General features: G+C 43.9%; 1 protein-coding gene across 1 annotated transcript in view; it reads left to right on the forward strand.

Moving 5' to 3' along the window:
* The window catches only part of FRMD4A (FERM domain containing 4A), a 153417-nt gene that overhangs the window by 86252 nt on the left and 52191 nt on the right, over nt 1-14974 (forward strand). Inside the window, exons 8-11 of the mRNA XM_067317001.1 lie at nt 1719-1802; nt 9278-9343; nt 9558-9615; nt 11383-11469. Of these exons, the coding sequence (XP_067173102.1) occupies nt 1719-1802; nt 9278-9343; nt 9558-9615; nt 11383-11469 (295 nt within the window). The remainder of the gene's footprint in view (nt 1-1718; nt 1803-9277; nt 9344-9557; nt 9616-11382; nt 11470-14974) is intronic.

A 14974-nucleotide genomic window follows, 5' to 3' on the forward strand; every position in this document is an offset into this window, starting at 1 on the left:
TTGTTCAGACTTGTGCAGATGTTTACCTGCCATGGATGGAAACATTTGAACAGATTTTGAACATTTGCACTTATGAAGGAAGAACTGATTGGCAAAGGACCATGGGACTTAGGCAGCAGTGGGTGTTCGAACATTACCGTTTGCCAAGCGTCGTCTGACTTGGCATATGAGATGCTGCTGAGTGGTTTTCTATGTGCTTAGCATGGAAGTGGTTGCCTTAGTCATTTCTTGTAAGCGCTGTTCAACACATCTTCACCCACCAGCAAAATCTGAACCTAATTTAGACTTGGGCATCTTTCTCACAGATTTGTCTCAACTAGAAATTGTGGTCCTGTTTTAACACTACTTAATTGATTGTCAGGGAACACCATGATAATAAATGCCTGTAGATGTGCCCGAAATGTCTGCTCCAGGATTTATGTTAGTGGTTTATGCTATGGCTCAACCTAGCAATTAACCTGCAAGATCCAATTAAGAAAAACCCACCGAGGGCTCAGGCAGGGCCTGCTGCTGGGACATGCAAATGGAGAAATGCTGTGGGAAGATATTTGCTAAAAACTGAGGCAGTACCATGCTTCCGGGAGCCACCATACAGCCTGTCCCAGAGACCAGGGCTTCTTGGGCCTTTAGGAGTCAGAGAGTCCTGCTAGGTGGGCTGCTATACACCTGGGGATGCCAAGACTACGTGTCTGCCTGGCTTATGACCCTGCTGCCATGCAGGAGAAGCCAGTGGACTGGGAAATCTGGATCTCTAGAAAAGGGATCTGCATCTGCAGCTCCAGGTCAGCCACACTGTTTGGCAGGAAAAAGGGAAGAGTACAAGAAGGCAGAAAACACTGTTATTAAAAAGGAAACCAATAAACATTAATTATTTGGCGCTCCTCAGTGTCCTGTCTGGTGCTCTTGCCTGCGTATCTCTAAGAATTTAAAAGTAATAGCAACACTGCTTTCCTTTCCAAGTCTTTGAGGTATTTTGCTTGTGTACAATTTTGTGTGTGTTTAAAAGTGGGAGGAGAGGCCTTTTGGGTCTCTAGGAGAACATCCCATGATTTCATTTCGTCTGCAAGAATCTGTCTTCCCTTTCATGAGCTTTCCCTGCTCACTCATGTGCAGTTACGCTGCTCCAGCTGGCCAGAGCAGTCACTGGAGGTTGCAGAGAGGGGAATGTTAGGGAAGTGGTTAGGCCTGGCCCCGCAGACGGTTTTGTGCAGCAGGATATAGATTCAAGCTGGAGTCTGATCAGTGAAGATGTGCAAAGGCCAGGGCACTGGGGCAATAGGCCAAGAACAACCTGTGTTGCTAAGAAAACAAATCATTACTTTTTGCAGCAGGTTGTAAGGCATTAAACAAAGGGTCCTTATTGCAGTTGAAAGCATTTCTTTTCTTTTCTCCAACCCTTGAGATTTTTCTCTGTATGAATGTGTCCGTAGGACTCTGCTCAATGAAGTGTGATGTGGTGGTTTGTGTGTTCGGAGTCAGTGATAGGAAATGCTTTGACACAACCATCTGGGAGAGTTTCTCTCCAATTTTGATAATAAAGGGAAAAGTTAACTGGGCTGCCATAAAACAAATAAAGAGAAAGGAGAAAGGAAACCCCAGTGCCTTTTGTTAAGGAGGAACAGATGCAGAGCTGTTGCAGCCTGCCAGCTAGGTCAGGTCATATCAAATATTGTAGTTGTTTTCTTGTAGCCTGATCCTCCTTTTGAACTCTCTTTCAGCAATGAAATTGTAAGGAATGAATTAAAGAAGCTGCCAGCCCTTCCAACACCAGCGCTGAAGGAGCACCCTTCGCTTGCTTACTGGTAATGTATCATTCTGCTGAGAAACTGTGCAGTGTCTCATCCGGCCCAGGCTGCGGCAGTTAGTGACCTGAGATGAGACTGGGAATGCAGGGATTCCTGCCTTTTAGCTCTTGTCTGCCATTGATTCATTGCATGATTCAACGCAAGTTGAGCTATCACCCCAGGCCTCAGTTTCCCCATCTGGCAAATGGCTGCAGTAATGTCTGCCCAGAAAATTCACTGTAAATTTGAAAGTCCCCTGAAGTCAAGAGGTGTAATGTGGCATTTCCTTTTCCAGCACTCTGCATCTGTGAAAAGACAAGAGAGAGTCTTCCCGTTTTGAAATGTCAGTTTTGTGCTGCTCTGAACTGTTTCTGAGTGGTTGAGCTTCATCTCGCAAGTCCTCTCTGCATGGCATAGCCAAAGTAAAAGGGCCTTATTTATCTTCTTATATGTACTAGGTGATGCTCAGTGGGAGAGGCTTGTAAACTCTGGTTTTATTGCACTGAAAATAAAATCCAGGGTAGAAACAGGGTCACAGTTAAATTTTGTATACTCGCAGATAGCTTCAGTGCCACCTCACCTATCCCTTTTATCTATGCAAGTAGGAGAGAATTTGGGAAAAGACTGTTCATTAATAGGGAGATGCTTTCATTTGATTTTTTGTTTGTTCCTCTTTCATGTTTGTCTTTAAAGCATTAGGCTACAAGCCTGAGGGTGGGAGTGAAGTTCTCTTATCTGCTGCTCTTAATTTTTTTGCATCCTGGTAATTTAAGGATGGCAGGGAAAAAGTTTCAGTTTGTGGTTCATGATCTCAATTCTTCTCTTTGCCAGGAAATCCATCCACTCTTCATAGCATGGCTACAGTACCAGAATTAGCTGTTCCTGGTACAAAGCTGTAGAAAAGCTAGTCTGTGAGGGCCTAACCACTTTCTGAGCACATCAGGAGATACTCAGTCCCAGGCTGAGGTTAGGAGCATTTCTACAAAAGCTGTGGATGGTCACAGATGCCTGATGTTTCTGCCTGAGAACCATCAAATCAAACCAAACTTTTGTGAAAATCTGATAAACATAGGCTGCAGTTTCACTGGGGGCAGAATGGCCTTCCTCTTTGGAACATCTCCTTCCTTTTTTCACAAACTAATCCACCAAATTAAAAAATGAAGCATTTCCAGCCAGATCTGTTGCCTGGTCTGACTGACAGACAGGCAACTCAAGCTCAGGTGCCACCACAAGAGGAGAGGTGGGAACAAATAGACAGGGACAGAGGAGAGGGCAAATCTGACACTTCAGAAGAAGCATGGACTTCAAATTAACGTGCTCACATAACCTTTGCATCAGTTGCCTGTGATGATGTCTGTATGCAGGAAAGCAGTAACCCAGGCTGGCTATCAGGCCCTATCTTCCCCCACTGTTGATGAGTGTTAGTCACCATGCTCATGTCAAGGACGTCTGCTGGGAAGTCTGAATGCAGTCTGGGACTGCCTCTCTCCTTACAGACACTCTCCTTGGGTTTGGGCTATGCTGAGTCGCCTGGAGCAAGAAGAGCTGTGTGAAAACCTGCTCAAAATGCGAGTACTTACAGTTATACACAAGATAGAGCACTTCGCTGCAGTTGTGCTTAATTTTGTGGGAGTTCTCATGTGACTAAGAAAAGGTCCCGGCTGGGAAGCTGGTTGTTTCCAATAGGGTAATAAAACAAGTGACTGCAGTCCTGTAACTCCCTTGTGATTTCACTTCAGTGACTAAGTCTTACAGACCAATTGACACCAGTAGTTCATTATTTTTTAATAGTGCATTTTCCATAAACACCCTCTGAAATGGTGAACCTTCTCAGGAAGAGGCTGATGATGAATCAGACGAAATGCCTCTGAAAAACAAACTTCAGTGATCTAAAAGGGCAGATTTTTACAACTGTTTGTACTGACATGCTGCATCCCTTCACTTTTGCATCTCATGCAAATTATATACTTGATACAAATTTCACCCTGTCACTTTCTATATGCAGTCAGTTCTCCAGCATTAGCACAAAGCAATAGCAAGTGAATTTCCAGCTCTGGAGAGAAACTTTTAAAACATTAGGGATGGGAAGAGTAATTGTTCTAGTTAGTTTAAAACAAACCAAAAAAAATCCTATGGTATATTTGAAATTTCATCAAAAACAGTCCAAAATGGACTAAGAGGTGATAAGACAGATATTCAAGTGGATACTATGATAGCTTCACCAAGATAAGATTCAGCCAGGGCTGAATCAAGACGGTCTGGGACCTCTGGCTCCACCTTCATGGACTCTCCTGGTTACACATCCTTGCTCCAGGCCTTTCCCTTCCCTGTGACCTCTTTTTGGAAATTTGTAGACTTCACAGTAAAGATGAAGGTTGTAATTCATATGTCATCACATTGCAGTTTCCATCTCTCTACATATTAAGAAGGATCAGTTGAACATCTTGTTCTCAAGCATCTCTTAGCATCGCTGATAACTGGTGAAGCAAGAAGTGGGGGGCTGGAGGTTGTTCTTTTCTTTTCTTAGTGAAAGCTGAGCTTCTAGTCTTCCCACACAATCCAGGAACTGAGGCCCTGAGTTTTGATTTCTCTTGCCTATGCATGCAAACAATTGACAGTATTTGTTATTTTAGATACAAAACGAATCACAATTAGGCTGGAGAGAACCTTTAGAAAGTATGTTAGTCCACAGTGCTCCTCTCCACCCATTGTTATCACATTTTAGCTCCACTTAGATCCTCCCCAGCAAGCCAGCCCAGCACTAGTTGTCAGCAAGAGTGCAAGGAGCAGAGGCAATAGCACAGAAGTGGGTGCTAGAACGGGATTTTCAGAAGCACCAGAGGGAAAGCAGATTCCTCCCATGTTCCAACAGACTCTGAATGAAAGCTTGTTTTTAGCAACCTAAGGCATCAAGGTTGCCAGAAAATCCCACTCTGAAAATATCAACTGTAAACCGCTATTTAGTTGTGCTAATACAATACAGACCTTAGGCTCTGATCCTGCTGTTGGTCCCTTAGGCCCGAGAGGTGCTCTGCAGGCTTCAGTGGGACGGTATATGACTGCATGATTTTGCAAACACAGACATTGTTAGTAAGTTTGAGAATATCCTCAAATGGACAAATAAGGGTGGAAACAGGATAACAGCAAAGCACAGTAATGAGTGGACAGCTATTTAAAACACTGTGTTGGAAGGAGAGGGGGGAAACAAATACCTTTGAAAATCTGGCTCTGAAGATGAGAAACTCTGGCCCTGCATTTGTTTGCAAATTGTCTGCCATCCAGTTCAGTTAGCTGCTGAAACAGGAGGGATTTCCTGGTAGGTCTTAAGATCTTTATCAGAGTTGTCTGCTGCAGGATATCATCCGTGTATTCGTTTTGGAGCTTTGGGGGGAATGTTTTATGAGCTGCCAAACAGACAGTAAGTGCCTTGGCAGCCCCCGTGTCTCCACATTAGTTAAATGCCCTCTGTGATCCCTGCATTATGAATGAGTTTTTTTGTCACTGACACAGCAACAAGCCAAAGCTGGGGGAGAAGAGACGTCAGCTGGTGGTCCAGGCAGTGTCCCACATACTCTCCCAGCTGTCAGTAACAGCGCCGCAGCCGCTCTACGTGAACAGCTGAAATGACAGGGGAGACTGTTTATAAGCTCTGCTAATGCTCCTCCTGACCCATGAATGATTTTGTTTGTTTTCCCTGGCACATGCTGGGCCTGCCCCTCATCTCAGAGTTGGAGGCAGAAGGTGACCTCTGTGATGGATGATCCTCCTTGCACGGGGCTGCAGGAATGAAAAGAAAGAACTGTTAGAAAGAGGAATGACTGTCAGGCAGCCAGGGTGGGATTCATCTGACCATGTATGTATCTTCATCTCCATCTGAGCTAGGGTCCCTCAGCTCCCTTATTGTCAGTGGAGAGAAGTGGCAGTCACCTCCTCCCAAGGAAGACATCTAAAATAGATTGGATGAAATGTGCTCTGGAGTATCTGTTTCCCTCCCTGAAGTGTGACTAGCCCAGCATTGTAGATACCTTAGGTGAAAGGCAGGGAATCCCACTGTAAGTAGTCATGGCTCTATTAATAATTCAGGCTTTATTTTATGTCCAAATGAAAGTAGAAACAAGGATGATACTTTTCTGGCACTGTTCATCTGTAGACCTCAGAACATTTTACAATAGACAGTCAGTATCTTAATGGGGCAGCAGAGGCATAGAGAGTGTTGCCTGCATTTGCTCTGCAGAACTGAGAGAGCCTGCATTATCCCGTATCTTTTAGTACAGGTTGAGAACATAATTTTATTCATCCCACTGTTCAGGAAAGCTCCCTGACATCTTATCTATCCCTTTGAAGGAAATGGGCCATCGATTGGCTTCCCTGCACAAGAGATATGGTCTAAGAACATATCCATTATTTTATATTAATTGCTCGTTAAGAAAGCAGGCCACATTCAGAATCACATTAGATAATCAGCAGGTAGGTGAATCTATCCATTCTTTGAATGGCTTCAATATCAGGGCTTGATGTGCACAGAGTACAAACCAAAGCAAAGAGCAATTCATAGCACCTTGTTCTACTCTCACAGGAGTTTTCCGCTGGAGAAACTCCATGGTTTCTGTGAAGTCACTTCTGATTTGCTCCTGTCTGAGACAGAGATGAATTGCATCCACATGTAATCAGGGTTTAGGAGGTAATTACAAAGGGCTGTAAGCCTTCTCTGTCCATCTTTATCATTAAGAATGATGTTGTTTGGAGATCTTCCAGCACTGAACACGCATGTAATTCAGTTATTTCTCCAAAAGTAATCCTGTTTACAGTGATCATAGCAGGAGAGTCAGGCTCTGTCTTCAGATGCATGCCCATAACATCTGTGGGAGTTATTTGCTTGGATCAGTGGGCTGAGTTCAGTTTCATGGCTGTTGAATTTCCTTAAGGATCATTTTCTAAACATTAAAATTATTCTGAGGAATTTGATGGGAGAGCTGGACTATTCCTTTGCCCATGTAATTTGTCACCAACTCAATCAGCACCCTGCAGCCTCAGTGGCATGCTGGTGGGGGACATCTCTTCACCCTGCCCCAGTGAGAGCCTTTTAGTTCGTCAGGACGAGTGGGGGGAGTCACCTGGCAAGAGAGCAAGGAAAGCAGTTATTCTCAGACAAATGACAGCCTTGTGGGAGAACAGCTGGCCCTGCTGACAATCCGACAGACCATCTACTTTGAGTCACCCTGTGCTGTCTACTTAGTTGTTTCTGTTCCTCTCCCTTCTTCTTTGTATTACTGGGGATGCTTGGAGGGGTGCACAGTCCTCAGCTCCCCTGTGCCAGGGCCCCGTGCCCCATCCGTGCACTGAATAGCCTGCTTGGCATGTCACAGTGCAGAATGTCCTCCTTGTGACATCACAGAACGGAGCATCCTGTATGTGATGTCACAGCAGTCTCTGTGTGGCCTCTACCTGTGATGTCACAGGGGGCTTTATGGGCATTGTCAGCAGGGCTGGGCCCAGCAGGGGCAGGGAAACTTATTTCTCGTGGAGGTTCTGGCTCTCTGGCACAAGGAAGAGTATGGGGAGAGCAATGATGAGACAAGCTCCAGTTCTGCCTGGAGGAAGGATTACTACATTGTGGATGACTGTGCCTTTAAAGACCCCACTGCAAACTGAACCTTGGGAAATGTGGGGAGGTGGTGCCCAGCGACAGGACGCAAGGCAACGGGCACAAACTGAAACACAGACACTTCCATCTGAACATGAGGAAAAACTTCTTCACTGTGAGGGTGACAGAGCACTGGAACAGGTTGCCCAGAGAGGTTGTGGAGTCTCCTTCTCTGGAGATATTCAAAACCCGCCTGGACGCAATCCTGTGCAATGTGCTCTAGGTGACCCTGCTTGAGCAGGGGGGTTGGACTAGATGATCTCCAGAGGTCCCTTCCAACCTCAATCATTCTGTGATTCTGTGATTCTGTGAGAGCAGTGCTAGTTCGCATTGGCCTAAACCCCATGCAAGATAATGGCATTAGATAGACGCTTGGTACTACTGGAAGCTTGTGCGGTGCCAGGTGGGGAGAGCACAAATGTGGCTTAAAAATAGTTTAGGTTTTCTTCCTCTTGAACTGGCAAGGTCTACATTGTACCTCCAGGAGACTCAGCAGAGTCCTCATCCTTGGCATTACCACAGAAGGAGCAAGAGGCTGGGTTTAAATGTTAGGACTTGAGTCTTCTGTCATGTCAATGTAACAGAGCTGGTTCCATGGGCATTACGTTGTTGGAAGTGAGAGAAGAACCAAAGTCAGACCAGTCTGAAAGTATCACCAGGCTTTGAGGCTGTGATGAATTGCATGACTGTAGATTGAGGGGAATGCTATTAAAGTCAAAGGAGAACACTGTGAACCTTTGAAAGAAGAACCTTGGCTTATACTTTGCCATGCTGTGACTCTGCTGTCACAGCTCATTGTACTCATCGTATTGGCTCTGGATCTGTGCCCTCCTGCTACCCATTCACTGGAGAAGTAGAATTGAAACTCTTTAAAGTTGAACTTACAAATGTCTCTCAGTTTGTCATTTGGATAATGCTGAGCTGCTCTTGGATGCTGCATCGCCACTGTGTATGAGTGTATGTCTCAGCATGCATCAGCGTGCATATATCAAACATGCCCAGAACTGTTCTCTGACACTGAGGCCCACTGGCATGGAAGAGCCTTCATCCATACCATGAAGCTCTCTTAGTCTCCAAAGCAACAGGGCTGCCTCTAGAGTGGGAATGGACCCTGCCCCAGGCAAACTCCCAATCCACTGCCAGGAGCTGCCTGGGAGAATGCAAATTAGTATAAGCCAAAAGTATGCAAAGGCACATCCACACTTTAACAGCGTAGGCATCTGAGTTTGAGTGCCTGAAAACATTCACTGCCGCTGTTTAACCTGCTGTTACAGACACTGCCTCTGTGTACACTAAGAATTTAACTCCTTGCTGAGAAAGATGCCTCCAGAGTATTTCCACTAGTGCTCCTGCACATGGTTTTATGCAGCTGCAGTAAAGGGTAATCTGTGAGGCTTAGGGATATGACTGGCCACCAATTTCAGAAAGCTCTGCTGGCTAAGAGGGCTGGTGGGCTTGGAAAGAATTTGCATCAGGTAGGGCAAATCAGAGCTTGAGCAGCTCCAACACAGATCTTTTTGCCATGCAGTGAATCATCATAGGTGCCATTTTTAGATAAGGGAAGTCAGGCAGAGAGGAAAAATCTGTACAAATAGACATGATGTCTGTGAATAAAATGAGTCTCTTCCAGAAAACCAGCTCTTAGAAATTCATTTTTTGTTTTCAGTCTTTGCATCCCCCTTGTTTTCCCCAGACTGCATCAAATCCCATTATCTAACACTTTCACTTGGCATGTTTTGATTACCTCGACTGGTAGCTGTGTTAACAGAAGTGTCTCTTTACATTTTGCAAGCTTCCTAGACATGATACTGCAGTTAGATAAAACAACATCTCATTTCTTCCTTTCCAGTGAGGACCGAGTCATTGAACATTACAAGAAACTAAATGGTCAGACAAGAGGTCAAGCAATTGTGAAGTAAGTGAAATAAGAGCACCTTCTGATGACATTTTTTTTGTCAGAAAGTATTTATACTGGGCTGTAAATCCAATATGTAACTATGTCTCCATCTCATCTAATACGGTATTTTTAAGTATGTATTTACTTAAGTATTTATTTATTTAAGTATTTCTTTTTCAGACAATCTTCTCTGTTTTGCAGACATGTTATTCTCTTATGTGTTGTTTTGCAGTTATATGAGCATTGTAGAATCCCTCCCAACATATGGAGTGCATTATTACGCAGTAAAGGTACGCTCTACTAAAAAAGGGTCATTTCTTGAATTAAAATGATGCTGGAGAGGGGAGGGGAGAGGTACAAATAACCGTCCTGCTTTCAGAATACAATACACTATTACTAAAGTCTTGTTTCACTTCCTGTGGTAGGGTAAACTTATTTCAACTGTGTAGTGAATGTTTGGTAAATACAACTCCAGAGAGGAAAATCCTGTTCTTCGAGATAAAATTCTTGCAATCCTTCTATTGTGCTAGGATGTTCAGCCCGCAAGCAGCAGCAAGCTCTGGTGATGCCAGTGAACCGGCACCAAAGGGACAAGCCAGCCCCTTTTCATAGTTTCAGGAGGTCAGATTTTTCCCAGCCTGCAGATTTATGAGCAACTAACTAGGGCCAGCCATGATCTGCAGACTACAGCTCCATTACTCGAGATGTAGATAACTAGATATAGATATAGTACATCTTTTTAATGCCAAAGCACTGGGCCATCCTCTGAAGCTAACACATCCCCCTGCCCAAGCCAATCTCTACTTCTAACTATGTGGATTTCATGCGGGTATTCATGAAATCTCTCATTTCTTTTGTCTAGTGATTTATCACCAAATCTTCCAGTCTTCTATTATCACTTCCCTGCCTGACCAGCAGTGGAGGGTTGCTTTTGTTTTTTAAGTAGAGAAATCAATAAACATATACAGAAAGCTAGATCCATACTGCCCAGAGTATTTCCCACCACTTATCATCCCTGAAGTTTTGATGTGTTTCATCATTATCTCTCTGCACAACTCGTATGTTTTTTCGTATGTCTGTATTATCTTGCACACATGAGGTATCACAAAAATACAAATACTTGACAGTATCTGTCTCAGGGAGATGTGTTCCTAGTCTGTTCCTGCTAATGCGCATGGCATTTTGTAGAAAAGCATTAGCCTTGTCTTTTGCCAGAGGGCAGGGTCCCTCCAATACCCTTTTGCACCCATCTCTCTTGCACTGTGCTAGACCAGGAAAGAACTGATGGATTGGGCTGGGTGCCCAAGCCCGCAAACAGTTGAGAGCTGCTACAGTGAACTCACTGTGATCAATAAGCATCAGTGAGCAGTGGCGAGGCAGCAGATATTGCACATAATAGGTTTTGCTTCTGCCTGATGTGGGGGTTTTGGTTTTGCTGGGTTTTACCCTGCCTTTCTCTGTCACATTAACAGAACAGATATAATTTCATTGAGGACTCCAGTTCAGCAAATTGCAAAGAGGCTGGTATCAGATATCAGCCATTACTTCATAAGACTGTTTTATTGCATACTCAGATGCAAAGCAGTTGGGTCCGGGCCTGTCAGACCTTATCACTTGGTAACTCTTGGATCCCATTAATGCTGCATTTTCAAGATTAATGCTAAAATCCCTCCCCATAATTCAAGTCAGCTGGGCAATTCTCCTTCCTTCCTCTCCAATCTCTGAGTGTTCAGACTGAATAATTTACAAGGAGGAGGAAGAGGATGTACCATGGCACAAGGGACCAAAGTCAAACCTCCCCTGACAGCATTTTGAGTAACTTAATGGCAGGTGATGCATTTTAAATGGTTTTATATGTCATGGCTGAAAGTGCAACAGATCTCCCCTAGACACCAAGGAGCTTAGTGACTTGAGAAAATTTAGCAGGGGTGATTTAAGAGCACCCACGACATTCAAGGATCTTGCTTAAAACAAATCTTTACTTTGAATAACAACCTAAGAAATCTCCAGTATTTCCCCTGCCCATTCTATATAACTCCCTCTATTTTTTCTTCCAGGACAAGCAGGGAATTCCTTGGTGGTTAGGACTTAGCTACAAGGGGATTTTTCAATATGACTACCACGACAAAGTGAAACCAAGAAAGGTAAGTGTTTACTTTTCTATCAAGGGCTGGGCTTGCCATTCATGTTATAGCTTGATTTGGTGGTGTGATGCATGCCAAATGCTGGCACTGATTCCTGCGATTTTGAAGGATGTTAAGATTCTCCCAAACTTGTCCAATTCTCTGCATTCAAAAGCCTCTGCAGACAAAAGACACTCCTAATTTATTAACTATTGTGGTATGGGGGGAAAATAAGCATCACTCAATCTTGCAACTTATGATTCTTCTTTGCATGGTTAATAAGGCATAAATGGGAACTGAAGGACTGATCCTCTCAAGTACTGGAGACCTCCCATCCCCACTAGCTATGGGGGTGCTCAGCTAACCTTTGGTAGTGTTTTGTCAAGCTATAAGTGATTGGAGAGAGGGAGAGGGAAGAACAGATGGGAAAGCTTCTTCCATTTATTACAAAAAAAAAAAATTGCACATTTTTCCAGGGACAGCATTACATTTGATAAGCAGAGATTTTACTAACTGAAGAGTTAATGTCAGGTAAACAGTGGAAGAAGACTTTCATCACATGCCTAATGAAATGACATTAAAAAGTTTCTGTTCAGTATCTGATTTGTTTAGGAACAAATTTACTTTTACTTTAAAACAGTTCACAAATCCAGGCACAGCAGGCACAGATTTGATCACAAAACTTGAGCTTTGTCAGGGATGACTAGCCATTCTGGTTTCTTTATTACAATTTTTAGTGGGGCTTTCAATGCATCTGAAAATCGTGATTTGTCCCAGGTCTTTCAAATTGCTTTTGAGCTATCTAGCTAAGAAATGTCCGTGCATTTGGGAGGAGGAAGGTTTTGATCCCCTGAGCTCATCCTACTAGGCACTCCTGTGTTCTGATATTGCTACCTAGGACGCAGTCTAACATAAAAAAGCTCATCTCTGAGCGCACGCTCTGCAGGCTGACAGGCACAGTCTGTTAGCAAAGGTGTTTGTTGTACTGCAGACCCACTGAGACATTAGGAGGTAAGCCAAGGTTTGAGGCTTGCTTGCAGGCAGCCATGCAGACCTGGGTGATTCAGAGCAACTAGGCAGATCTTCTGTGGATGCAAAAGCGCTTCCTCCGAGTTAACGCACTCTGCATTTCTCTTTGCATTGTTTCTTGCCAAGGCATCTCCCCTCCCTTTCTTTCACCTCCTCTGATCTGGCCATGGCCTGGTATTCACAGACAGCATCTTCTAATAAAATAAACTAGAATCTAGGTTTTGGTAGAAAACAGAAATGCTAAGGAGGCAGCAGGAGATAATAAATGCATTGATTAACCTTTTATTCTTTGAAGACTACTCATTGGGCTTTTTATTCATTGAAGGAGAGGGTGAGGGGAATAAGGGGATCTTCCCAGAGCATCTGTGCTCTAAAAGATGCATCTCTTTGGGATCAATCATTACCTGCAGGGCAAGCCATACTCACACATGTGATAGTTTAAAACGTGCCTAGGCTAGGAGTTTGCACCCACACATCTCCATCAGTGCCAACACCCCAGGGGAGACATGTCCTTAAAACATGCCTTCAGAAGCCAGTCTTAGTGATAGAAACATCTCTTTGGAGGAAAACAGTGTCCTGCCATGACAGGATTCAGCCATTTAGAAGCTATAGCAATTTCCACCAATCCTGATGAGGTGACTGGGGTGGGAAGGAGCATCAGAAGAGAGAAAGAAGAAATGAGGCCAGGTACTCTGGCTGCATGAGAGGAGACAACTGTTTCCACTGGAAGAGTCAAGCCTCCTTTCTTTTAGCTTCTCTACTTTCTCTTCTCAGCTGCTCAGTATGATCTGGTTTGTATCCTTGGTTTGAGAGCTTGAAAGCAGCTTGGCTGGCTCTCTGCCTCCAGCTCTCACATCACCAGAGAGACTGCAGGCATCTCCTACCCTTTCTCTCAAGAACAATAATGAGCAACCTTAAAAATAGGATGCCAGTTTTCTTGTTATTGGGAACTTGTTTTTTGTCTCAGCAAATTATGTATGAGATCCAGGAGACCCAAAACAATAATGCAGCCTTACATATAAACCACTGAGAACTTCTGTGGCTTAGCAGAAGTGGTCATAAATCTGGGAGAGAAGGTTGGGTGGGAGGGGAGAGCAGGAATTTCCGGGCTAGAATTTGTCCATTGCCACAATCCAGAGACCACAGCAGTGCAAAGGAGCCTGGATAAGTATTACTCTGTTACATGATGCTCACAAACCCCATCCACTGGAAGGGCTACCCCAAAATGGGGAGTATAAACCAGGAAGAGGACATGGATAGAGAGACTGAGGCTTCATTATTTCTCCATAGTGTGTGTTTACCCTCCATAGGCAGAGTAAAAAGGCTTTGTACCCTACACAGGTGGTAAAACCCCTCTGGTGAGAACAACCCAATTGCCTCAGCGAGGTGCAATGTTTAATTCTGTGCTAACTAGATTAAAAATCGCACTTGATAACCATGGTATCTGGGAGCCTACCATGGAATCTGGTTCACTTCACTGTGTGAGTATGGGTTGGTCCAAGACCTCCCTGTGCAAAGGGGAAGAGGTTAGTGCTACTGAACTTTCTGCAAGGCAAAATTAATGGGGTGGGGGGGCAGGGAAGGGGATGAGATTATGTGTTTTCTGATCTTTATTATTTTGTTCCTGCACATTGCCAACACCAGGAACAAATTGAAAAATTACAATGGAAAAATAAATCTCCCTGGAAAAAACACAAGCAGAAAATTGTAGCAAGAAACCAGCTGAAACCATGAAATTTATATTAAATGCATATAAAAACCTTGCTTGTCTTATAAGAGAGATTGTAATGTTTTCCTATTATGTCATCATAGATAGTTTTCCATGCTTATTGTGTTTGTAAGTAAAACTGTAACCCACACTGAGCAGCTGAGCCTATCTCAAATGATCCCATTAGCAGTCAGTCAAAACCACATTTTTATTAAATTGCTCGAGTAAATCAGCCATGTGTCTCTAGAAAGCTAACTAGGTTTGTCAGCAAACTGGATGAGTTCAGAGAGGAGAATCAGGGCTGACGCTGGGCCAGAATCTGATCTTTGTTGCTCCATTCTCACTCAGGCGTAAGTCCTCCAGCACTGCTGAGGATGCAGCTGAGATGGGTATCTGGCACATAGTCTGAGGTGGTTCAGATAGGAATGCAGGGCTATTAAACTGGAATGTGGCTTGTACTGGCCAGCAGAGACTAATGCGATTCTGTGCTTCTATTTTTGTGTTCCCTCCTGCCTACACTTTGATTCTCTGGAAGCCCTGAAGCCATCATTTTGAACTCTCTTGCTCTCTTTCCTATTTTTCCCCTGTGTGTTTGGGGGCTAGCTCAGAGACTCAGCAAGCCTGTCTGAAGGTCTCCTTTTGAATGCTGCCTTTTTGAATCCAGATCTGGTTTGTATCAGTGATGATCTGATAGCAGTTCATTCTTAGGTATTGAATAAACACAAAAATTTTGGTCTCTATTGAACAGCAAGAAGTATACCTCACAAAATCCATCACTACAGCTGAACA

The sequence above is a fragment of the Apteryx mantelli genome, chromosome 1, assembly GCF_036417845.1.
Source record: "Apteryx mantelli isolate bAptMan1 chromosome 1, bAptMan1.hap1, whole genome shotgun sequence".
Lineage (NCBI taxonomy): Eukaryota > Metazoa > Chordata > Aves > Apterygiformes > Apterygidae > Apteryx > Apteryx mantelli.